Source organism: Anguilla rostrata, chromosome 6, assembly GCF_018555375.3.
Source record: "Anguilla rostrata isolate EN2019 chromosome 6, ASM1855537v3, whole genome shotgun sequence".
NCBI classification, from domain to species: domain Eukaryota; kingdom Metazoa; phylum Chordata; class Actinopteri; order Anguilliformes; family Anguillidae; genus Anguilla; species Anguilla rostrata.
In genome coordinates, this window is record NC_057938.1 from 23443400 (window position 1) to 23470098 (window position 26699).

The window sequence follows — 26699 nt, forward strand, 5'->3', positions numbered from 1 at the left end:
TGGATGTCCCTGGTGCACACCAACTGCCAATTGACAGATGCTTGCAACCTCACATTAAACACTAGATGTTTGGTTTCCGCAAGTCAAAATATTGGCTAACCTTGTCCCTGTCTTTGCAAGGCTATTTGTATGCTCTTGTGTCCTGTGCAGACATTGATTTCTTTGATTGTACAGTCCCTTCCAAACGTATGGGAACGGTAGAATGAAATTTGGATATATGCTTAAACAACTGTTTCCGTAAAGTAAAGAGTAAAGTAAAGACTGTGAAATAAATGTGTACTTTTGTTTCATATTCATCTTTTGATCTCAAATACAAATGCCTTATGTAGCAAAAATAAGAAACACTACCGTTACCATACTTTTAGAGGTCACTGTATGTTACTCTGAACAGTGCAGCATTGTTTGGTGCTGTTTTTTTTTTTTTTTTTTAAATAATCCTTAAATTCTTGTACCGGGTGTAAAAAAGTGAACGATTAACCTGTCAACAGTGAGTGGCGAGTTTTCTGTCAGTCGATCAACACGGACTTGATCCATCCCTGAAGGTGAAGCACTTTCTTCTCTCATGGGAGCCTTTCCTGGCGAAGCTCAAATTTTCGCAGTGACATGAGAACAATGGGGGATCACTGCCGGGGCTCAGGAGAGTCGGGTCAAATTTGTGTGGATAAAGCGTCTCCGTATAATGACCTGTGTGTTTGCACACATACAGCGGTGTGCGAGTGCCTTATTGTGAGGCGTGCGGGTGTTACCACATTTGATTTGTAGCTTGGCTCTGGCTGCTTTGGTTAAGAACCCTTGATTGAAACGGTCACCTGTGTCCACGAGCCATGGTAGAGGCATGTAGCGCTGATGAGATGAGCGAGGGCGTGTCTGCTGTTCCTCTGTAGGGCTCTCTGAGAGTCCCAGTTACAGGTGTTGTGCCAGAAGCTCCCATAATCCCCTTCGCCGTGATCTGAATTCCACTGCACGAACGCTGAAAGTAGCAGGGCAAACAAAGCGGCTAAAATTGATGTCAAATATTTAGTGAGTACACATCCCGGCTTAAGACAAACAAATAGCTCGGAAATAGGCTTTTGTGTTGAATTGGTTGAATCGCTCACAAAATATGCCCCCCAACCCACCACACCCAGATTGCCAATTCAAGAATAATCTTGTGTATAATTTTAGAACAGTGGAGTCTTGTCTGTTATCCAGATGATGGCAGTATAGGGGAAGTGGTCCAGAGATTCCTCAGATTAGCCCAGGATGTTAGCATGTTTCCTTTATTTCCAAAAAAGTAGACAACTGTAAAATAAGTTAACTACGGTATATCTTGAAGTGATGTCACTGAAACAAAATAATGGTACCTTGTTAATTCCCTTCATGCAATGCTGCAACCGTGAATAACCAGAAATTAGTACAAAATATTTGTGTGAAAGATCTTTAGGTGAAATGTGTGCTTTTACAAATTAGAAATCAGCCAGACACATACAAAATCAAACCAACTATTCCAAATAGTGTGACATATATGATAATAATCACTTTCTTTTCATATAACAAAATCATGACGAAACGTCCCTCCTTCCATTAGTGGAATATTATTGCGTGTGAACAAATAGGCATCAAATGCAACATTCTGCAATCCTGAATGCAGTATTCCTTTTGTACATAATGCTAGCGTATTTATAAATGGTGAATATTCCAACTGTCAGAATATTAGTATGCATGTATTCTAGACACTAGACACTAGACACTCTACGGATATAGAAATGGCTTTGCAATATATACAGTTTTACCCTATTTAACTAACAACGGGGTGGTTGGTCAGTTTACTGACACACCACCAACAAATATTCCAGTTTGAATCACCACTTCCAATTGCAGTACCACCTACATGAGACTGTGATCTAGTCATCAGGAAAGCGCATTCTGAGAAGTTGGGACACTTCAATATTCAACAGTCAGTGTCAACCTTCTGTTTGCTATTGATAAATCCAGTGCTCCACTGTAGCCACTGTAGTTTTCAGTGAGATTGACGTTCTGGAGCAGGTGTTTTAGTGGTCGTAGCGTTTCCAGTTTCTCCACGTGGGTCACATGAGGGCTATAATAGACAGAGCACCCCAAGCAGAAACTGGGTCAGAATTTTGACTCCTCCCCTTGAGGGAGGAGAGAACTGACCTCTTTGTGAAAGGTTAACTCAGTATTAACTTCTGTCAGATAAATTTATCTATTCCCTTGCCTTGTTTCATTTTTACAACTTGAAATAGTTATATTTGGCTTCCTGGGATAAGATGGATGCACTGAACACAGAGAGGACCATTGCTTGTTAACCATACTTGCCCCTTAAGTAAGGCATAGCATCTATGGTTCATTACTGTGGATGAAAAGCACCCGCTGCTTTAGATTTCTGTACCTTGTTTCAGATTTTATCTCAATGTCAGGAATGGTTGTCACTTGTCACATATCAAACCTCTAACATGGCATGTGCGCAAGGGTGCTTAGGTTCCATGTGGTATGAATGATTTTACATTTATGCTGCCTTGTAGACTCGATGTCTGGTATTACTTTGTGTATCACGCAAAATGCGTCTCTCCCCTGATAGACCTCAGTTTCATTCTGAGCTGTGCCCATGGCCTGTGAGCACCAAGGGTTTCATGGAAATCCTCCTAAAAGAGAGATGTGGTCTCAATCAGTGGGGCCTACCTAACCAATTACTAGATCTGTGGATGAAACCGATAATGATGAGGTCTGTGCATAGTGTCCGACCAATTAAGATACAGGACCGGTTAATTAGGAATTAGGACCTTGTAGCTGCTCGTATTCTCATGCACATATGCATATTTCCATATACAGCAAGGATGGCTTTTTCTGTCTGCTGGTGTATGGAGAGCAATCACAGGCTCACTTTCCTCCCAGTCACTGCTTATCTGAGCCACAGACAATACAGACCCTTCATTTGGATGTTTTTCACATTCAGTTTTAGCAGGATTATAGGCGCACACACACCCATAGTTTTGTGCGGGTGCTTGGCAAATAAATAAATAAATAAACCATAATAAGCAAGAAATACCCCGACACTGCTATTAGACTCAGAAGTGGCTTATTGAATTGAATTTGTGTGCAGCGACAAGGTTCAGGCCATTCAGTATTTGCTATTTTGCGCAGCATAAATGAAATGTTGAATGATTTCTAAATATTTCTCCTGTGTGTTTATTTTTTCTACAGAGGACGAAGAGGTTCTGCGTGAAGCCCCCATCTGCACCTCTCCCCCCGCCCTCGCCCAACCGTGGGGCCTCAGCTGTCCAGCCAGGTCAAAGGTCATTTTCGAGCATGCGGTCCACCCTCCACCTCCCTTGCCTTCTAGTGCCTCTGGTGGCCCTACTAGTGCTGCTTCCAGGCTGCAATGCCTTGTGTAAGTCCCCTTTCCTGGTGATTTTGGTTGTGCGCTCTCTCTCTCTGCGAAGCTGCACCACTCTTCTCCGTTCATCTATCTCTTAGTCCTGCGTTCCCATTACCCGTCAAGTGCATTTACTCATTAATTTCAGAGCTCTGAGTTAGAATTTGTTCTGCACCATTTCTCCCCTAAGATGGATTTAGAGACGCATTAGGAAACAAAGCAAAGAACGGAGCGCTAAGTAAGAGACAAGGTAATAAATAAAGCGGACAAGCCTCCCCATTGTGTTTTGGAAAGAGGGAACGTGATACACGACTAAGAGGAGATGTAGGTGACTGAAGCTGGTTGGCAGCATTGCGTCCGCATGCAGCTTACCTCCTGTGTCACAGACTGATGGGGAGCGAGGGGGGCTTCTGATGTTTTTTTCTGATGGAGTCTGTGGATTACAAGGCGCAATATTGGTTTGATACCCACCGTTGTTGGAGCCAGGACTGGATTATATTCCCCCATGTTTTATGCGGCTGTCCTGGGAGACAGGAGCTTGGGCGTGGCCAGTTTCTGTTTGTCTTTTATAAATCTACCCGTCTGCTCGCTAATTTATCTTTTTATTACAAACAACATTTCTCTCTGTTTCTCTTCTTTCTTTCTGTCTCACTCTCTTTGTAGTCGTCTAAATGTATTTACACTGTCTTCGTTGTAAAGGCCTGCAAGTATCCGCTGGCCATTGCTCTGTTATTTTTAACCATGCCCACATAACCATTTTAACCCACTGTCTGTCACACCACTGCCCACTGCAGCCCACGCTGCGGCTGAATGTAGCATTAGCTAGTTACACTTATCGTTGCCCGGTGTTGAAAACTTCCTCCCTTCCAAAGAAAGGTACTGTTTCCCTCTTATGATATGCAATCAGCGTGGGGGATGGAATTAGCTTTATTACACTTCTAGGGTGTGATATCCTCCGTAGAGCAGGAAGCATAGGGAACCAATCAACCGCTGCTGAGCTGAGCTGAGGAGGCCCATAAATTCTACTGTGTGACAGAAGAGCAGTTAAACTGAGCTATTTTTGAATGTGGATTGGACTTCCTGTTCATGCTGAGCCAATCAGCATTGATTGATCAGTTGGATATAAGATCCCGGTGCGCATGAAATGCAGCGGTGAGTTTCCTTTTCCCATGCATATGAGCAGAACAGATAAAGCCAGGCTTCACCCTGTGATGAACCTTGCACTGTAGGACATGTTGTCTACAGGGCTGAGAATCACCTTTGCAACAGGCAGTGTTCTTTTCCATCCATTAATCGTAACGGAAGACTGAATTAGCCTGAGGTAGAGGTTAGTTTCAGTGGGAAAACTAAACCAATAGGCATGTCCCAGAGATAAGCTCTGAAAGAAAGACCAATCCATAACTAGACAGTACAATAATGTAATAGCCTCAAGTTGTTTTGCCTTCTTATTTTAATAAGTGGGTTCTCCTGATTAAAATGAACACAAATTAAAGATATTTATCATTCCCTCCTGACGTATTATTTGGTGGTTGTTAATGTTAATTGATTTGGTAAGGAGGAAACCCATGGAAGGAGGAAACTCTTGGTCCACTGTTGAGGAAGGTACCTCAGAAGGGCGATATGAATCATATCCAACGCCACTACACCATACAATAAAGTAGCCCACCCAACCTTGATTACCTTCCTCTTTGTTTACATTGCGGAAAAGATGTCAGTTGCCTTTCTCTCTTTTCCTCTCTCTCTCTCTCTTTCTCTCCCTCTCCAGTCTCATAAATCAAACCCCCAAAGGAGGCATTTTTAATCAAAAAGAGGAAAAGAAAGGCAGAATAAATCATAATGAAAACACTGCCCTGAGCCTGGTTTGTGTGTGCATGTGTGCATCCACATTTATGGAAAAAAAAGCCTGAAGAGAGGGTGTAGAGTCACTCTTTCCTTACAAAAGCTTATTCTGTCACCTGTAGCCTTCAAGGATGCACACATCCTTGTCCTTGCAACCCTGTCACTTCACAAACTAATGCTAGCACTTGTGCGCATCTGCTCAGTACTGCACAACAGATGATCTGCATAGGCGCCACGCGATTGACGCTGACTCTTGCCCAAGGTTGACCAAACTGTGCGTTTTAAGTAGGAGTCAGCAGTTGAGTAGTGTTTGTCACGGTGATTGAGGGTTTAGCCGGATTTGCGCGCGGTGATGATGTGGCAGCGAGCGAGCGCCGGAGACGGGCCGCGCTCGACGGCGGTCGCGCAAACACTCGCGGCGTCGCTCTCTGCTGCTGCTCGCTCCCCGGAGAGACGCGCTGCATTATTAAAGCCTGCTGTCAGCAGGGGAAGAGAAAGCAATTTCCAACGTGGCTTCCTGCTTCCCCCTCGCGCTCAATACTCCTAGCGAAGCGCGTACCTCCCGCCGAGCCGGATTCCTGGGCTCGCGCTATAAAAAGCGCCGGCGCAGACAGCCGAGGCGTGTCACGCAGTCTGACCGCGAGCGCAGGGCTGCCGTTGCCGCGTCTGTCCCCCGACCTCTCTGCTGCAGGTGCTTCAGCGGGTGGCGGTCTGTGGCCAAACACAGGCCCGAGCGGTCCCCCTTTTGAATGCCGTCACCGCATCGCCGGTCTGCTCTTTAAAGGCCACCAGCGGACCGAAAAAATATGAACACGCTAGCTCGCATGTATTATTTAACACGTGTTTCAATTGGTACATGAAAGCGATTTTTGTTCTTCAGTCAGTGTTTATCTGAAAGTACGACCCAGCGGACGCGCTCAGTTGGACAGAGCTTCACGATCAGACTCACGCAAGCGCTGTTTATCAAAGTTTGTGAAGGTTTTATTTCTACCTTGCGTGCCTTGTCATTTGGAAAAATGATCATTTTACACGTTGGTAGGTTCAGGTTGGTATTGTTATTTCACTCAACGTGAGGTAGGTACACGTGTAATGTTCATTCGAAACACATCTCCATTTTCTCAGAGCTCATGGGTGTTGCGCATGTGGTCGCTCAATCATAAAGGTGTAGGATCAAGCTTGCAGTTGTCCTTCTTCCATTGTGTTCTTTATGTTGCAGTAAAGTATTTCATTATTGATGTATCTGGTGGTTTACTTCACTCTATGAAACTCAGTCTCGCGTAGCTCTCTAGTTCTAATTGACTACAGCTCAAAGTGACAGGACTGATTATTGTAATTTATTTTCCATTGAAGTTGCCAAGTGAAAATTTGAGGACTCTCAGGGGGTCATTTTTCTCTCTCCTCACACCGTTTCTCTATTTATCTCTCCATCTCTCCTTTTATATCCCTCTATTTATGGGTGTACCAATAGGGAATTTCTGAGCTGGTTCTGTCTGTATGTCTGTCTGTCTTGCCTGTCTGCCTGTACTGATGCACATGCAAAGTGTGTAGTCACGCAGTCAGGCCTGCACATAATTTGTAATAGTCTTATCAGCTACAATCAAATTGATCAGAGCTTTATGTTCCTATCTAGTACATGAGTAATATCTATTTGATCAAATCAACGCTTAAGCAGTTAAAGGGTTCACATTCTGAGGTTGTGATGTTTGATATGGTTTCAGTGTAGGTTTTAGTGTATTGTTGTCAATTTTTGTGTGCAGTGAAGGATACTGTACATAATGTAGAGAAGTATCTGATGACTGGCTGACTTATCATGGCAGGTATAGGGTATTTTAGGGTTTGCGATCTTCAAAGGAGCTGGTACAGCTATGTTTTGTTTACAGTGGCTGTGCATATGAGCAGATTAAATTTAATAGTGTTTATTTGCAATTATTATAAATGTTAATATCAGCTTTTATATCATCCCAGCACTTTTGTCTTTGAGCATAGTGGACATGTATGCGGCATAGAAAATTCCAACTGAAAATTATTTTTAAATGATTATTTTTTAAGAATAACTGGATGATAGGCTATATAAACCTCTGGAGGCAGAATGTCATTGTCCAAGCTGCATTGAAGTTACCTGAAATGTACTTTTGTACTTTGGACCACAAAATGTCCTATACCTGTCTTTGTACAGCCAGCAGGCCGCCAGATGTTTCTTTAAATATCTATAATTATCTTTCCAGTAGTTCCCAGTCCTGTGGGCCCACCGTGTATTCTGGTTTTCATTCCTCCCATCATTGCAACCTCTGAATGTAACAAGCTGCTGAATTTTTTTTTAATGAGATGCTTAATTTCTACTGGAGGATGATTTATCCTCTCAAGGCCATATATGTCAGAAATAGCTATGCACACTATGAAGAATAAATGTTCCATATTCACATTCCAGGACATTTAATCACTCAGAAGGACTTATGCTTTCATTTTCTGTAATGTGCTCAAAGCTGTATGGACTAAATGATTCCATTAGAAGGAGGTAACTTATTTAATTGATTAAATTTTATGCTGGCAGGTGAAATCAGCCAGGTCCTAATTGCTCAAAGAGTGGACACCTGGTCATAGAAAGTAAACCATTTGTGATAAATGAAGAGTTCAAAGACAATTAAGGCCAATGGAAACAAGCCAAACCTGCATGGTGTTAAATTAAGTTCAAGGAACTAAATGAAAGTAATTAAACATGTGTTCCACCAACATAATTGATCAAGGGATTGTAACAAAAACCAGGATACACAGTGGGTTCTGAGTCTGTGAACCACTGCCTTAATCGTTTGGTTTAAACTATGATATTAGCTGTCATGTGAACAGTTATTTCTGTGTTTTACAGTATTTCTCCTAGCTGTAATTTGACTTGGGAGGCCTAAATGTGAACTAACATTGCTACTAGTGGTCTGGGGTCTCATTATGTTACCACGGTTTTAAGTGTAACATTACAGTACTTAGGGAAGTTTTGGGAATACAGGCAAATTCTATGGGTGCATGTTTGGTTATTTTAGCACAGTGATGGTTTTAGGGAACAAAGTCAAGGGGCATCCTGTATGGGACAAAGGGCATGGTGGACAAACCATTGCTTTGGTTGAAATACAGCATGGTTTGCAACCCCTTGCACATACATGGTCTGTTCCAATCAGTTTTTATATACTTTTATTTATGGTGTTTATGGGTAATGAATATTTGTGTCTATGGGGACTGAGCATGTTTCGAACGAGGACCCCAATTTTGTTGTTCAGTGTCAACATGCTTTGGTGTAGCTTAATTCAAATTAAATTAGCCACTGAACCCAATTATTTAATCAGTGAGAGTTGTACCAACAGTTATTTACTCAAATGTATACACATGTATGGTTGCAGTGATGTTCATTTATAATTTTTTCCTTTGAACGTATTTTTCCAAATAACATGGATTGCCAGTTTGTGTAGAAACTCATTGTATTCAGAATTCAGATCTCCATCAAAAATGTGCTTGTAATTTCACGTTTAAAAAAATAAAATAACCATTAACTTTGCTTATATGATTCATTAACCTCAACTGAACAGATTGCAGGAGTGCAACACTTTGAAGATTTTTTTGCCTAATGGCTTGAGTGAGTCATGCGAATGACAGCTTGGTAAAACTGACCCCCTTGCCTGTGCACCAGTCATGAATATACTGTGAACTCCTATTGTTCTGCTGACTGAAGTCAACTTGAAAAAGCCTCTGTTCCCAATATATTTCACCCCTTTCTAAACGAAGAACATTACTCAAATTTTTTGAGCTCCTTAAAGTGTGGTTCCTAGAACTGGACTGATAAGGGTATTTATAATAATGATATAGCTAATATGATATATGGTAGAACTTCTGAGATATGGCAAATGAAAGTCTTTTGGGACTTGGAAATGTCTGTAACTTTTAAAGTGAAGTAAAATACAAGACATTTAATCATTTGAGTCTTCTTATAATTACTTGACATTATTTTTTTAAAATAGGTTGCTGTCACTATGTAGCTACATTAATATTAATCAGTAATTAAGCCGGCAATAATTGGGATCTCATTACTCTTGTTAAGTTATTTCAACATCAGTCGTTTCAATGACCTGATATCTTTGTCTTCTTTTACAAACTATTTGGTTTTGTTCTGCCGTTAATCAACGATATACAAAAACTGCTATTTAGCAATATGATCAGATAGGCCCCTTTGTGTTATTTGGTGTGCCTTGTTCTGGATATTATTTGAATATTAGAATTCTATTTAAGAATAGAATTTGAGTCAGTGACACTAGGAGACTGATAGGGCATGAATGTGTATGCTACCTTCCATTATCCATTCTGTGACGTTTGTATATCTGAAGTTCTGTTGTATAGTCAACATTTTTTAGCTATATTCCAGCATTTTATTTTCCTAGTCATAAAGGTAATTGTGTTCTCTCGTCTATTAATTTTAAGAGTTGTTTTTTCTCTTAAAATTAATTTCGCTGGAAATCTCCGCAATATTAAATAGTTGCCTAAGGGATCACTGTTTTTATGAAATAAGGACTTCTGAAGTATTCATATCATTGTTGCTCATAGACCTGGGAATTCATTTTTTCTGTTATTTCATTACTATATGCATTTTTTTGTGTCTGGAATGGGGAAAAAACAAAGCTTGTTTTATGTGTGAATGCATCTTAATTTTCCCTTCCAATTTTTACATAAGCACAACAAATCTTCAGGTTACCATGCCATTTTAAGTGAATGAATGCATACTTCATTTTCCAAACATGTGCCACATTTAATTATTTTGCTTGGAGATGGGGCTCACAGTAACTCTTTTTCCAGTTGTTTGCCGTTATCCTGAAAAACACCAAACAAATGTATTTGGCAGACGTGGCTCCAAATAAATTGAAATTGCTGTACTTGTTAGTACTGAAACTGAGCTTCTGAAGCTGTTGAAACAGTTCGGTCTTCCCCAAGTAGGGACTGGTTTAGACATGGAACACCATATCTCTAGCATGTGACATTAATCAATCAATCAACTTTTGGTTAGAAAATAAAACCAGCAGTACTACTCACCTTGAGCGACAGTATCCTTGTTTTATCATGTCTTAGTTATTATGGCTTAGTTATTATTTGTACTTGACTTCTCAGTACGCAATATTGTGAAAAGATATTGCAACATTTTACAGCTGGGACTTCAGAAGGCAGTCTGTGTTATGAATTCTGCACTTTAATATGCAGTTAAATACAAAAGTATTGGGACAGTGACACAATTTTTGTTGATTTGGCTCTGTACTCCCGCACACTGGATTTGAAATAAAACAGACTGCCAGCTTTAAATTGAGGGTATTTACATCCATACCTGGTGATCTGTGCAGGAATTGAAGCCCTTTTTTGTACATAACCCTTTTTATAAAGTACATGTCAATGGCAGTAAAGCTTTGGGTGTGTATATCTTAGGTAGTCCTGTTTTCTGATTGATTTTACAGCACATTTTTTATAAGCTGTTAGCAGGTCACTAGAGAGAAAGAGCAGACTATGTAAGATGCATTGGTCCTGGAATTGTCTTAGTCCCATTTAGGGAAATCAAATCAAATCATTTTTATTTGTATAACAATTTTTTACAGAGAACTGTTGCAAGAATGCTGTGCAGAGAAACAAAATGCAAAAACCAGGCCTGAACCCCCAAAAACCAGTGAGATTAAAATAGCCTACTCCTCTGGCTGGCTGGCTGTAAAGTAGAGGTAGAATGGATCGTAACAGAAATGTAATCTATCACAAGGGATAGGGATCTATCACGGCAAATAATCAGTTGGGTTGAGCAGGTTACAGCTGTGGTATTAAACTAGCAGGTGAAATTGAAATTCCAAATGAAGGGATGTATAATATAAAGAAAAACATGGGTGGGATTGTGGGATTGGTCACGTGACCATCGCATGTGTGCTGGGAGATAAGAAATTTAAATGGGGCTGGTTTCCTCAGGGTTCATCTCCTTTCTCTCCTTTCTCTCTGTCATCCCCAATAAACGCAGGAGATATCACAACCTCCTGAATCAGGCTGCCTCTGGGTCCTTAATTATTCATCTGCTGTGTTCGTTGGGTGTTTGATCATTAATACATATCTGTGCATTTTGGATTTAACAAGTTCCCCTGGAGAGCTGCTTCTCTTTTCTTGTTGTGCTGTTGTTGACCTTTTCCCCTTTAAAAAGAAATCATAAAAGGCACAACCAGGGGGAAAAAGGGGGCTATTATTAATAATCTGGGATCCTGCTTCAGCTTTCATTGAGTCGCAAATTTCCGTTAACACTAGAATGGCCTCGATTTCTACTCGGTGTCGCCTTGAAGCGTTTGCATTTTGAACAGTGTAATTACTCCATATAATGCTTAACCTTGCAAAAATGATACATTTGTTGTATTCAGGCATGTTATAGGACACATTGGAAGACAAAAAACTTTTTAATGTACTTCCAGAATGTTTTTGTACAAATACATAGCCTACAACATTCTTCTTTTATTCATTGATTAGCCTAAACACCACATTCAAATGAACACTTCAGCACTTCAGTCGTCAATAATGTCAGTAACTGGATAATTATTCATTAGGAGAGTTGAAATAATAATAGAACATCTTAGAACAGTAGTACTTAAAATTTGCTCTGTTTAAAAGTGTGCCTACAATATTTCTTGATATCTCTTATAGTTAGCATTGGTATGCTATCAGGAGCTTTCTTGCATCTCTGAATTAAGTGTGAGAAAAGTATTACTTTGTGTTGTACATGCACATGATGTCACATCCATACATGCTTGTATTATAAGCATGTAGCACCTACAGTAAGTGTTGCCAATGGCTTTGGTTTATGTTTTATGTCCCATCTCTGTGCCACAGAAAATGTGTGTTGTGTTATTACAGTCTGGGGAAGATCTGATTGTTAATTTATAGCTATAAGTTGACAAAAATAAGACTTTGTAGACACCATAGACTTTATTTTATTTCTATTCATTAGCCCTCCATGAAGCCTTCTGACTGCAGTGATTTTTTGGAATTTTTATAGAAGTTTAGCTAGCTTGGTAGCATTTAGTTTTATCGTTCCTCCTCAACATTCCATTTCTTGAAAAAGCAGGCTCAACTGTCTCCAGCTGTTTCCTAGCAACACCTGCTGCAGGTGCTGACAACACCAGCTGAATTAAAAAATGAGTAACACAATAACCATCCCTTAAATGTAATGCTTTCATTTTGTTGCTATCAAGCTAGCATAGCTGTCTTGCCATCTGTTTATATAGCTACCCTGTGGGCAGTTATGAATATATTATGGCTGGACAGACATTATGAATTTGACTGACCTAACGTTAATATATGATGACAATTTGTTAAGTTAGTTTAATCATTGCAATGACATGACTAGCTTTGTAAGGAATTGCATTAAAGGATTGTGTGGAAATTTGATGGTCATTCTCGGTTTGAATCACATAAAGGCAGGTGATTCAAACCGTTTTTGATGTTGATGTTGATCTAATGTTGGTTTATAGTCAGTCATCTTCTAATGTTGATATTGTGTCACATAAAGGTAAATAGTACTGTGGCACTCTTACGGGAATTTCCCTGCTGTTTTTGGCTTTGTACACAGTGACTTAAAACATAGTTTTTGTCTGAAATGGTACGTTTTAATATATTTCTAAATAAGGACTGGGTTACAGTTTTGAGCCACACACCTTGCAAGATTTCCAGTATCTTCCAGTATGTGCCATTATTTTCGTCCCCATTTGCTTCTGCAGTATGTGAGAGACTGATGCTGGCTTGGGATGTGCCTACTTAGGCAGCATTAAAATCCATAAATAAGCTCTAGCAGTTTATTATTCATGGCTTCATGCAGTATTAATGCAGGGATCAGACTGTCAAATGTGCATGTTTTCTGTAGTGTAATTACTGCAGCATCCGAACCGGGGCAGAGCCAGTTTGTACAAGCTATTCAGAGCCTTCATTCTCTGCAGTCTAGAGTCCCTGCACTGAATGAATGTATTAAACCAACCAAGCGAGGCATCGTGAAGCATCGCTTTTCACAACCGCGGCCATCACGTGAAATGCCATCCCGTTACTAATCTGTACGTCCAGTAATTTAATTACATGTAGAAGAGGCCCCGGCAAGTTACTCGTAACCACGGCTGGTTGGCTTCAGGTTTACGGTGTATATTTATGGTTTCTCCGCCTCTCCTTTTCCCTGCAGCTGCCCCTCGATTCACAAAGATCCCCGTCGACCAGATAGGCGTGTCCGGGGGCGTGGTCTCCTTCATGTGTCAGGCCACGGGTGACCCCAAGCCTCGAGTGACCTGGAACAAGAAAGGGAAGAAGGTCAACTCGCAGCGCATCGAGGTGAGGGCTAAATGCTTGGGTACAGATTCGCTGGTGATACACCGCACCCCCTACAGTACTTCCTCCATGCATCGGCAAGGATGCGCTGGTAATACATGTGTTTGTTTATGAGGTGAGCTTGTTGGGGTTCTCTGCTCTATGGAGCACAGATTGCAGATGCAAGGCAGTGATTATGCTCAGTGTGCCTTAATTATAACTTCCCAACTCCCATAGAGCTTACAGTGTACTAAGGAGATAAAACATTAATGAGAAAAATAAGCAAAATAACTTGGAGTGATAAACAGATAAATGCAATCATTATTAGTCCCCATACAGCATGAACAGAGCACCATCATTTCAGGCCTGCTACATGGTTTTTTTTTAACATGGCTGTTAAAAACTTGTTTAAAAAAAAAAAAGTTTGCATAATGTTACAGATGGTACATTTTTGGGCAGATGTATATATCATTTATTCATTACTGCAACCTACCTCACAGTTTACAGGGCTATTGTCTTTCATAGCCCAATAACTTTTTAGCAAAGTGATGCATATTTCAGCACGTCCTTTCCCAGATATCGTTTGTGAAGGATCACTGCTAGTGTAAAAGCCTGCGGACATCTATAATGTTTATACTCGTCTTTATATTAGTTCCAAAAGATTTTTATGTGTAATACACGTCATGCATGCATCAGGTAGCTAACAGATTGGTCCGCTCTTCTTTGCCCTCACGGTCCGTCCGTTCCTTTCTCGCAGACAATCGAGTTTGACGAGGGTGCCGGAGCAGTGTTGCGCATCCAGCCACTGCGGGCACCGCGAGACGAAAACATCTACGAGTGCGTGGCCAACAACAGCGAGGGCGAGGTCACCGTCACTGCCAAGCTGTCCATCATCCGAGGTGAGTACAGGAGGGAACCGCCAGTGATGCCTCCATTTCTGCCATTAAGCTCATTATATGCATTCTACATCAATAACAACAACAACAATAATAATAATACATATTTATACTAACATGAAGAAGACTTAAGAGTGCAAAGATGAAAATGAAACAGAATCCAGATGGACTATTAGGAGTATAAAAAATATAAAGCACTGAAAAAAGCCCAGTTAAAAAAAGTTCAAAGGTATGGCTACACACATTTTAAAGCAATCTTAATGAAGTTAGTCTTTAAAAGAGTTGTAAAAGATTACAGAGATTCTGTAGCCTGGGGGCCATATGTTTAAGGCTTCTGAGAATTTGCTTTACTTTATATTCATTTAGCAGATGCTATTATCTAAAGTGAATTGCAGTGCAAGCTGGAGAATCACTCCTAAGAATCACGTCAAGAGAGCATTTAAGAAAAAGAAAATAGCTTTGCCAAAAGTTTGCGTATGTCGAAAGGCTGCTCACAGTAATCGTTAGGGAAGAGTAAGAACAATTCTTAGGAGCGGATCTTTCAAAAGACTGTAGGCTACTTGAGGATTTATCAACAGAAATTTGTACACAAATAAAGAAATAATATAAACTCCTCTAGTCAGAATCAAAACCTGTGAAAACTGCATTGATACTGCACTGTCTTTTTTAATAACAACATCTTCAACATATGAAGCCACAATGTGCACGTGAGTACCATCATGGACTCTGACAACTCCAGAGAAGCCGTGTCATTGGAGGACACCTGACCTACTCACTTTGTATGACCTGCCTGTATCACACTGCATATATCTTTATGTAATACAGCAAACATGGCCAAATAGGTGTCATTTTGTGTATGAAATTTTTGGACAGTTTTAGTTAATACTAACTAGTTTTGCTTTTATGAATTAGAATGCTAGTCATGTAGGCCAGGAAAGGTGTTTTATCTCGCAGAAACATACAGGTATATAGCTTGTGATGGAGATTATATTTGCTCAATTGCTAGTAATTGCTGCAGACACACATATTGCAAGATAGCTAGTTAGATTTTACATATGATGCTGCCAATATTTAAGCTTGAGGTCAGGTAGGTAAGGCACATTGTGCCGTAAGATTTTGCATGAAAGCAGCTTGGATTCGCAGGGTTGGTCTCTTCAGTTGGTTGGAAAATCAATCATTTTTTGAGAGGTGAGATGTGAGTTGCAATAAGGGCCATAACTCTCTGTTATGGTTCTAATTAAGACAGTGGGCCGAGACCAAATCATCCTCGCTGCATGTATGTATATTTACCTTCAGCTGAAAGCAGTTTTAATAATGTTTCTTCCATGATAGCAAAACTAGTTTCAGTAGATGGTGAATATGAATCTATGAAAATATTTGTCATAAAAAGAATACATTTTGTCTTATCTGACAATAACAGACAGTTACAATTGTTCTGAACCGGATCTTTCATCAAAACAGCGATCTCAAGCATTGGTTAGTTGTCCACAAAATAGCATCTCATTCTCCAATACTGAACCCAATGAGAAATTTGTGGTTTGAGTTGAGGGCAGTCTGAAAGCACAGACTTTAGGATTTAAAAAATCTTGAAGTATTGTGTAGAGAGGAATAGTAAAAGATCCCCCATTTTTTAGCCAGTTTCATTAAACAGCATAGAAGATGACTCAGTAGTGTTTTTGGTGAAGGGAGCATGCACAAAGTACTTGAAAGAGGGCTGTGAATAATTTTTTCATCTTTTTGGAATATTACTTTAAATATTTTTTTCTGAGCATTTGTATATGTATAAAAGAATAGAATTTTTCAAACCATGCAATATAGCATTTTATACAGCCTTCTTTACTTATTTTTATCAAGGATGTGAATAATTTGAGGCCACCATGTCTTGCTTTAAAATTATTGGTGTGATTTTAAAATAAATTCCAAAATGAAATTCTAGCCAGTTTGGGGTAATATGAATTATTGTATTTGCCTTACCTGAGAGCTAGCTGCCACATATTGTACAAGCTTAAGTATATAAATGATGGCCTCTACAAAAGTAAATTAATTTCAAGCAGTCAATGAGTAGGCACTTGAAACAATGTTCTGTGTATCAAATAACATTGCAAGTATTAATTATATAAAATAAAGGGAACTTAAAATAGCTATATAAATAGTTCTATAAGTGTAGCATTATCTGTAAACCTTAGCTGCAATGGTGTAATGAATATGAGTGTCCGTGATGGTAGGAGTTAGGCACCGTCTGTAGGTGGGGCTGATACTTGAAGAGATGCAGGCAGCTTCTTCCATTGTGGCCCCAGGGTGCATAAGAGGTGTGATCAGGTGTTATGACCTCAAAGGAGTAGCAACCAGCATTAGAAAATGAAGGTGGCCAGATTTTAGTGCAAGGTCTGATACAAGGTTTTCAAATAAAACGAAACCAATTCCTCTCACTGCCCAATTAGCCAGCAAACTGGTTTTTCGAACCTGATGCGAGCTGCATTCGCCAGCCAGTGGAAAGAGGTGAGAGGTGAGGTACCTGAAAGTCTCAGGAGATGGAAAATCGGACGGACCGCCGCTTTCTGGAAGTGCGATAATGGCACGCAGCGGGCGGCCTGCCAGTGGCACATCTCAGAGAGCCAGCACAAGCGTCTGGACCGAGATGTGGGCGGTTATAAATGCGCAGGTTCCTCTCATGTTGTAAAGGGACAGCCAACAGGACTGAGTCACCGATGCAGTGTTCCCAGTGTGGAAAATGGTTGTTCATGACCCCAGTTCTTGGAGATGTGTGCGGTGTGCAGGGCCATACAAGCAAGCTTAATAGAAAGTGATAGAAGGGCAATGCATTAGGTGGCACGTACAGAAGTTCTGTGTGAGAGCGACTGAGTTTTGCATGGTGGGTAGTCGTGGCCTGTGTGTCAGAGTAACATGACTGTAAGAGTTAGCAGCAGTATGAGAAATCACAGATGAACTTTGGCTTGGGAAATGCATTGGCTATTTTTGGCAGAATAGGTTTACTTTTTAGCTGTGGTGGAAAGGTGCACCTGTACAAATGGAAGGGTAATGATGGCCTGGTGAAACAAGGGAGATGGATGGGGATGGAGGCAGAATGTGACAGCGAAATTCATTCAGGTTTGGAATGGCTGACAGGATCCGCTGTGGCAGAGACAAGCACTGCAGGAATTAAAACATGAAAGAGAGAGAAGAGAAAAGAGAAGAAGTATCGGGTAATGGAAACGGGGAGAAACCTCTACAGCGAGGTGAAGATGGAACCGCATCAATTGCTTGTGTATTTGAAAGCCACAGCTTGTTAGCTTTGAAATACATTTATACACTATTCCTCCTGTTGAATGGAATTGCAGTATGTTTTCAGATTTGAGCAGTGTGTCAGAGATTTTAATACGGCTTGATGTTACTGTTGAGTTCAAGCCGTTCCCTACAAACCAAAAGTTGGAGAGCTTTGTGTTTCGTCAAAATAAGGATATCTTTGGGAATGCATAAACAGTATTTATGAAATGCCATATTCTGATTCAAATTGGAAGTTGTGTGCCAGAAATGCAAAGATAACGATCTGTTTCCACTAAAGAACATTTTTGTCTAAGTGTTTGACTTGAAAATAAATGCTTTAGCTGGTGTCTTCATGGCCAGCCATAGTCTTAAATGGTCTAACAGTCCAGAATGTATTGACTTTCATTCCTACTGGATTTTTAACCACATGATCCCACTAAACATGAGACTGATTTAGCCATTGATGCTTCCTTTCCCAGTTCTAAGAGCCTAGGAACAACTGCTGGACTATGGTCCTTCATGACCATTTAAGAACATCACAGACTGGGCATTGGTCCCAATGTTCTGTAAATGCCTGTCTACAGCACTTGGTGTTAGTAGGACCCACTTTCCTTAACCACATAATTAAAGGCTGTTGCAATTGCACCAATGTTATTCATTATCAATAATTACATTCAGATATTTGAATTGTGTATATATTTATTTGCATATCTGCCTTTGCTAAGGATAACCTGCGCAAAAAATGTGTGGTTATCCTATATTTACAAATTCGGCTCCTATGTCCTTGCCACGTGCCTCATTACAGCTGAGTTCTGGACTTGGCAGCTTGCAAGAGCTTCTGACTGGGACACTGTTCAAGCGGAGGGGAACTGTGGGCAGCCCAGTTTTACATGAAAATCTCGGGCTTGGCAGGGCCCAGGTTGACTGCGTAAGGCACACAGACCCAACGCCTGGGGGATTGCCTCCTGTCCATCTGGTCCTGGCCTGTCATCACTGCGTTGTGGTCAGGACACGGTGGGCGAGGCTGAGAAATTGCAGCTTGTTTTATGGGAAAATGCAACATGCAAGATACCACCTACGAGCTGGGATCATTTGTTTCTCTGTTTTTAGAGCATTTCGGAAATGAATAGCAACTTCGGAGCTTGCAAGAGAAACTGGCGCTTCTCTGCCTGAACTCTGCATGCACCTGCAGTTGCCAGGGGAACAGTGAGACATTGCTGCATCGCGGAAAAGATTGTTTAGATAATTTTTTTTGTATTATTTAAACATTCATTTACATGAGTCTTTTAGCTGTAAGTAGCCAAAAGCTGTATCCCACAGTAGCCCAGTCACTGAATTCATGATGAAAAAACACATTGACATTAAACCCCTGCTTTTTATTGAAAAGGCATTCTGCACTTCTGTATGAAACTCTGTCTTTATTTTCTGTTGCTCCATTTAGAAACTGGCAGTCACTGTGCCAAAAATTGAAAAATTATTCACTGACCCCCTAAAAAATTATCAAGCTGAACTCCTGGAAAATGGGGAGGTCTTCAACTCAGCATAAAGCAATGGAGAATATAAAGAAATAAAAACGTAAGGCATGCCAAAGAGACATAAGCTGGCAGTCAAGCCCGAAGCTCCATCTCTGTTCAGAATAACTAGTGCACAGTGGAAACTCTGCCTTGTGGGATTCTGGGTATAAGCAGCTATGTGTTTTTTTAAAGCTTGCTGCGAATGATCTGGATTAGCAGAGCACGGCTGTTTATTATTCTCTCTGAATTCCTGGAGGGCCTCAGGGGCGCTGGAAGAAAGCATATTATCGTGCATTAGAGCTACTGCTCAGGTTCCGTGGGGCTCTATGGGGTCTACATGGAGTATGCCTCTCCAAAATGGAGGCTGTAGGCAGTGGCTAGGGTGTGTGATTAAGTGCTCTGGGAAGGTGTGTGCTCGTGCACACCTCCCTGTGCGCATGCACACGAGCTGGGCAGGCTGGCTCGAAAATTCATCTTTTCTCATGCTGTCAACATTCAGAGAAACAGGATAGAGTTTGGCTTACTGTTTGTAACATGCACCATGGTAAAACCCTTGAAGAAGACAGATGAGTGTAGACAAGTTCCCAAAGGAAAAGGAGAGAGATTCTATGAGAATAAAAATGGAAGCAACCTGGAAATTCTCCATGAAAGAAGAATGCGTTCAGAAGTGCCTGAGCTGACAGGTACGTGATGTTGGTGGATTGGTTGCACTACCGTACAGCGGAACTGCATTTTAAGGCTGCAACTGCAAATGATGATGCGACTGATGCACCCACCCCTCATATTTTTGCCCATTCTTCACCCTGTGTTCCAGCTGAACACCCCCCCCCCCATGTCCCTGTTCATCGATCCACACAACTTTATCTGAGATAATCTGTGTGTCTGATCCCCCCCGCTGGTGCATGGCCGTAATTAGCAGAGGCAGGACAGATTCGGGGTGGCCCGAGGGCTTCCTCTGTCTCCCGGAGGCGCAAGGTTGTACAACATAAAGCCCATGAGCTCAGCGGCGGAATACAGGATAAGCTTTTCGGTGACTTAGCCAGATGCATTGAGAACGAACGTATCTGCGCTTTAGCACGTGTGTGTGCGCTTTAGCACGTGTGTGTGTGTGCAAACTCAGCAGCCTATAGCCTGTGAACCAAACTCAGCAGCCTATGGCCTGTGAACCAAACCCAGCAGCCTATAGCCTGTGAACCAAACTCAGCAGCCTATAGCCTGTGAACCATACTCAGCAGCCTATAGCCTGTGAACCAAACTCAGCAGCCTATAGCCTGTGAACCAAACTCAGCAGCCTATAGCCTGTGAACCAAACTCAGCAGCCTATGGCCTGTGTACCAAACTCAGCAGCCTATGGCCTGTGAACCAAACTCAGCAGCCTATGGCCTGTGAACCAAACTCAGCAGCCTATAGCCTGTGAACCAAACTCAGCAGCCTATAGCCTGCGAACCAAACTCAGCAGCCTATAGCCTGTGAACCAAACTCAGCAGCCTATAGCCTGTGAAACATACTCAGCAGCCTATAGCCTGTGAACCATACTCAGCAGCCTATAGCCTGTGAACCATACTCAGCAGCCTATAGCCTGTGAACCATACTCAGCAGCCTATAGCCTGTGAACCAAACTCAGCAGCCTATAGCCTGCGAACCAAACTCAGCAGCCTATAGCCTGCGAACCAAACTCAGCAGCCTATAGCCTGCGAACCAAACTCAGCAGCCTATAGCCTGTGAACCAAACTCAGCAGCCTATAGCCTGTGAACCAAACTCAGCAGCCTATAGCCTGTGAACCATACTCAGTTCCTCTGAGAAAGAGGCTACTGCATTACCCATTACCCATGACGCTAGCTGACTAGCGCAGGCTCCTCAGTGTATATAGCGTTGACTGGGGTCTACTCAGGGTAGGGCTAGCTCTCCAGGTTGCAGGTGGGGAGCTGCTGCATGTGGCAGTTGCTGCACTTCCTCTCCTGAGAGTGCAGGAGGACAGTCGGTGTTAGCAGAAATGAGCGGTTCCATAATGAGATCTCTCAGGAGCCGGTTCATCGCCTGCTGAAGCTCTTATCCCGAATTACCGCGAATTTGTCTCCGCGTTCCAGATAACCGACAGACAGAGGGAACTGCGGAGCGAGGAAGGCGGAGAGCAGAGGAAGGCTCGATGTGATTAAGCCTGATTTCAGATCGTATGAACACTTCCCTCTGTGTATTATCTACTGCTTCTACATGTTGTTAATTGGGCTGTTCCAAGCCCAGCTGTCAGCTGCTCCCTCGTTCAAAGTGCATTCCTGAAGACCTTTTCTTATTGGGGGAAACATATCTATGTTTCTTCTTCATAGCATTCTTTAAGTAAGGTTTAGAAAGCTGATGAGGTTCTGAAGTGTCTCTTTTGACACTGTTCATTGTTTTGCTTTGTGAGTCGCTTTTGGGAGGTCTGCTAAATGAATGCAATTTAAGTAATTCCTTCACTGTTAATGACAGTGGTGCACATAATCTGCTTGATAAATATTGACTCTGAAAAGCCACTGAACCGTAGTTCATTTGGTGAGAAAAAATGCACTTTGCTGAAAATAGATGCTTGATAAATGTGTTTATACTGCTTGATTCTGTACTGTTATAGGGTAGATATTTCCACTTCCTGTACTTTGAACAAGGGTTTATAGGAATATATATATATAGGTCTCCACATTTAGAAAGGTGGCTTTAAGAGACGTTAGCAGAGAGCATATTGTAAATCATGGTACTTGTCTGGGTCTGGCTCACACTAGGAGAAGTGCACGGTGTTGCGCCTCTATTCTCCACCGGGCTGCCGGCTCTGTCTGCTGACCCTTCACGGGGATGCGCCGGAGGAAATTCAGTACGGCGTGATTTTCCGGACTCTCGATCCCGTTAATCCCGTGAAAGCCGGAGAACAACGGCGAGGTGAGAAACGCGAGATGGCGGGATGCAATCTGCAGCTCTCCCACGCTCATCCGTTCCGGCCCGTGCCAGCATCTCGGAGGGCGACCTTTCCTCCGAACGCTTGGCAGAAAAGGAAGGAACCGAAGGAGAAATCTTCGGCGGAGCCTCCGAAACCGCGTGCGCGCGGCTTTCTCCCGCCCTCTGTTTTTAATGTGTTTTCATAACGCGAGCCCTTTCTTCGGCCTTCTCGAGATCGGCGAATCTCAGTTCCGGTGGTTTTATTGAAGGGTGTGTTTTTCAGAGCGAGGGCTTAGTGTTCTGTTTATCCGCAGCCTCTCTGTGGAACAGAGAAGAGGGTCAGGCCCTCTAATTTGGCTTTCTTTCTCAGATGCACTGCTGAGACTGCTTTCTCCATGTAACCCCCCACCCCCCCCCGCCGTCAGGCAGTCAAATCTTTTGTCACTGAATCTTTCCGCTGAGAACATTACATTTAAATTGAGATGACAGACCGGGCTGCGTGTGGGACGCGGGGCCGGTTGTTGTCTGTGGACAGTCGGTGCGGCCTGTCTGAGGAAAGAAGACAGCCCGTGACCGGTGGAGAGGCATTCTGGGAGCCTGGGCTGTAATTAAAGACCAGCTCTGAAAGCATCCCGTCCCCACGCCCCGGCCGCATCAGTAGCCGTATGCTGCGAGCGCGGATCAGCGCGTGGGCTACGGAGACAGCCGCCAATCTGTGCAGGGAGTGGGATGGCTCCGCCCACGCCGCCAAGTCACGGCGACAAGGGCGGCACCCGGGCTGGGGTTCGGCGCGACCATTTGTGAGGGTAGCAACTCTGAGGGGAGAGTGGATTAGCAAGGCAACAGAGAGGGAGGCCGATGGCTCCCTCAGTGGGGGGTTGAGAACAAAACAAGGAAACAAGCCGAAAATATGCCTCAGCTGAACAAATAGATAATAGGGACACATTTCCTAGTCCTTTTCAGAAAGAAAGAGAGGGCTTGTGGTGAGGCAAGCCCTTCGGCGGTGGTGCCCAAGCAGGCTGCGACTGTGCAACAGGCTTGATGAAGACAATCAGAGACAACTAAACTGATTACTAATCGGCCTCAGCTGTGTGTATGTATGTGAGGGCACTGCTGGTCAAGCTTTGGCTGGTCTCCTCAGTCTTAGGAAGAAGGGAGAAGAGACAGCTGACAAGCACTCAGTGGGGGAGCAGTTCTGTCTCCTCCCCTCAATCATCAGAACCTAAAATACCCACACCCTTTTCTCCTTTTCCCCAGCAGTGCACTTTTTTTATGATTTAAGAGTGATCTTTATGTCACGACCATTGCTCAATTTTTAACATCCTATCCAAGCCGGTTTATTATTCATGTACAATTATTCATCGGATTTCATTTATACAGATAAAACATGTTCTCTAATCAACATTCCACCCTTCTGCTGTCGTGTTTGTGGAGGCATTGCGGGGAGGGGGGAGGGAGGAACCACTGCCTGTCTTTCTAGCCCAAATCCGTCTGATAAAGCGAGCTCCCGTTTCCAAGCGCCGTCTCCGTCTGACTTCGCGCGGCAGCAGATGTTAATATTTAAAGAGCACTCGGCTGCTCAGCCTTAAAGCGGGCGTCGCACGCTAACCGCGGCGGCGGCGCAGCCTGGCGCTCGGCTGGCACGGACGCGAAGCCAACATCTGCTCCTCAGACTCCCTGTTTACTCGTCCCTGCTTTTTCAGGACCGAAATCATATTGGGAGCCGTTTTTAAAGTGCCGGCTGATGTCTGCTCGCTGATAAGCAGCGAGCTTCCGTTCCCAGGTTGTTTACCGTATCCCGAACAGCACCATTAGTTTTGGGATGTTTGACTGGGGGGGGGGGGGCAGACCAGAGATTACATATTTGAGGGGGTCATGCGTATGGGGATGGTTGCATTGGTGACATTCCAAAAAATGAGCGTTGCTTGCTAAACTTATTTTGCTTGTTTTTTCTGCGTATCACCAGAACTGAGGATGAGAGACTTTGGGGTCAGTGCACTCTGGGGCTCTTGCTGTTATTGCAGCGATGTTCCCCACACTTCAGATTGCATTGGTTTAATTGCAGCGATATGCTCCATGGTTCAGACCGCATTGCTGTTATTGCTGTGATGTTCCCCACACTTCAGATTGAATTCATCCTTGCGATAATGTGCTCTGTAATGTGGTTCAGATTACGCTGGCCGCGGCCTTTCTGTGTGGTGTTCTCCCCGTGTCTGTGTGGGTTTCCTCTGGGTACTTCCATTTCCTTCCACAGTCCCACAGACATTCAGGGTAGGTTAATTGGAGAGTCTAAATTCCCCATAGGTGTGAGTGTGTGAGGTAATGGTGTGTGTGCCCTGTGATGGACTTTCAACCAGTCCAAGGTGTATTACTACCTCTCGCCCAATGGGTGCTGGGACAGGCTCGCACACCCCCCTCAACCCTGACCAGAAATAAGTGGGTTAGATGATGGATGGATGGATATTTTGTGCAAGGTTCAGATGGGATGTGACTGTGGTTCTGATTGTGTCAAGACCATATTATTTTCTTCTATGACTGAGTGGAGATACACATTACCTGGTCTTTGCATACTTGAGGGTGGAATGTAGAAGTCAGCAAGAAGTACTCCACATCATCTCCTGATTTTCCTACCTGTGATTTGACTATGCCAGCTGTGCCACCTGAACAGTCCTATTGAACCATAACTGTGCAACGATAGTTATTGCTATTCTACAGCCAAACAGTACAGACTGCAACTCTGGCAGTGAATCAGTGCGCTAAAGTGTGATAGCCGTGCTCTGACTCTGCTGCCTACCCATGATTCCACATGGCTATCCATCTCTGTTTTTTTCTCCTTGCCTGAGTGTCTTCCCTTGGCGCAGTAAGCCCCAGTGACTGCACTAGTTACTTGTGACCCCTGACTCCGTGTGATGCATTAGGTGGGTGATGCGATCTGATATGACGAATGTGAGAGGCAGTCACACAGTACATTACATTGAATGTGTTCCATTAAACCCTTTCAATGAATTGCTCATTGAAGCTAACAAAGGCTCGCCCTTGCATTTGTGCCAGCTGACGCAACGATTATTACTCAGCGCTGGTTATTCCGTCAAAAAGGATGATCTTTGGCAGGGAGCTACACATCCATCCGCGCCGTTACTGCTGATAGGGTTGCGACTCATTGACTCATTGGATCACACCCTTCCCTTCTTGTTCGTCCTCCGCTTTTTAGTGTCTCCTGCTGCTTTCCCCTAATCATCCGAAAAATTCCTCATCTTCGGCCTGATGTTATGTGTTTACATACCTTTCATGTCATGGCTGCCTCCCTGCCACCCTCCGCGGCCCCACCCCCCTTCCCACCCCCATGGTTTTTCTCACCCCCTTCCCGTTGGATTCCGCCTTCGCAATTAACGGCAGTGAGCAATTACTGCTTTCATAAAACTGTGTGTATTTCCTCCTTTCTGTGCGCAACATTCGTTAATTTGAAGCAGCGCTCATGGAGGTGCAGCCTGAGTAGCGATTAGCTGTGTAATTATACAGCACACAGGGCTGGGCCATTGTTCCCCTCAATTGTCAACTGCCACAGCTAATACCAGAGGTTGCTGTTTGTTTTCTTCCAATCTCTGCATTTGTAATCTAGAGTGGAATAGAGCTTGTACACAGCTTCCCTTTAGTTATGTGGATGGGGGTTTGAAGACTCATAGTAGTTAAGTTCAAGCTTCTACCTAATTTGCTGAAGTAAAAAGCAGCAATTTAGAAGGAACCCTCTGTTCTGAAATGAGACTAGGTGGTTCACTTTCCAGGTGAATTGCATCAAACTACCTATCCTTGTACACATTCTTTGATCACTCGCAATTTAAGTGGCCCCCTCTTTCATTGCGATTCAAAAATAAATAAAAAAAGTGGCTCACTCTCAAAGATGAACTCCCTGACTGCGCTGTGCTGCGTTTCTCCTGTGGGGTGATGTAAGGCTCCCAAACACCCACCCTACGGGGCAATTTATCGCTGTGGCCCCTCGCGTTCAGGCTGTTTTGTCTCTGATGCTGTCGATATGCCCACAGACTCGCAACAGGCGAGAATCAATGAAGAGATAGCTCCTATGATCACTGGCAATGGCTCCTCCGGCACTGGGGTCGGGCTGCTGAACAGATGCATCCCGAGCGCAAACTCCAGTATTTTTTGAAAAACGTGTCTCCGCGCACCTTCTTAGTGTCTTCTGAACCACTGCTGGTCTGAGCCTTAATTTGCACTCCGGAGGCGAGGCAAAACTCCAGGATTCAGGGGGGCAGCGGCACATAGTTCATCCGTAAGGTGCGGAGAAAATCGATAAAAGTAGACCATTAGGCAACACGCGCTGTCTTCCACACCTCAGTCCTACGTTGGAACAAATCACCGTTGAGCTTACTTAAGCCCAGAATTCTAACAATGTGATGCCGAGCGCACAGCGGTATTCTGAGGCTTCTGCATTCTGTTAAACGGCACAATGGCTTCCAGTCAGCGCTCCGCTTTAGCATTCTGGCCCATTCGCTTCTTGTCAGAAGTGACTGAAATTGAACATGAATGATGTCCACTGACTCCACTGAATCATGCTAAAGACC

The 26699-nt window shown here is 43.1% G+C and overlaps 1 protein-coding gene across 19 annotated transcripts in view; it reads left to right on the top strand.

Moving 5' to 3' along the window:
* The window catches only part of LOC135256858 (receptor-type tyrosine-protein phosphatase S-like), a 191851-nt gene that overhangs the window by 82257 nt on the left and 82895 nt on the right, over nucleotides 1-26699 (top strand). For all 19 annotated transcript variants that reach the window (XM_064339080.1, XM_064339079.1, XM_064339082.1 and 16 more), the window contains 3 exons: nucleotides 3202-3388; nucleotides 13422-13567; nucleotides 14301-14442. In XM_064339080.1, the coding sequence (XP_064195150.1) occupies nucleotides 3307-3388; nucleotides 13422-13567; nucleotides 14301-14442 (370 nt within the window). In that variant the 5' untranslated portion in view covers nucleotides 3202-3306. The remainder of the gene's footprint in view (nucleotides 1-3201; nucleotides 3389-13421; nucleotides 13568-14300; nucleotides 14443-26699) is intronic.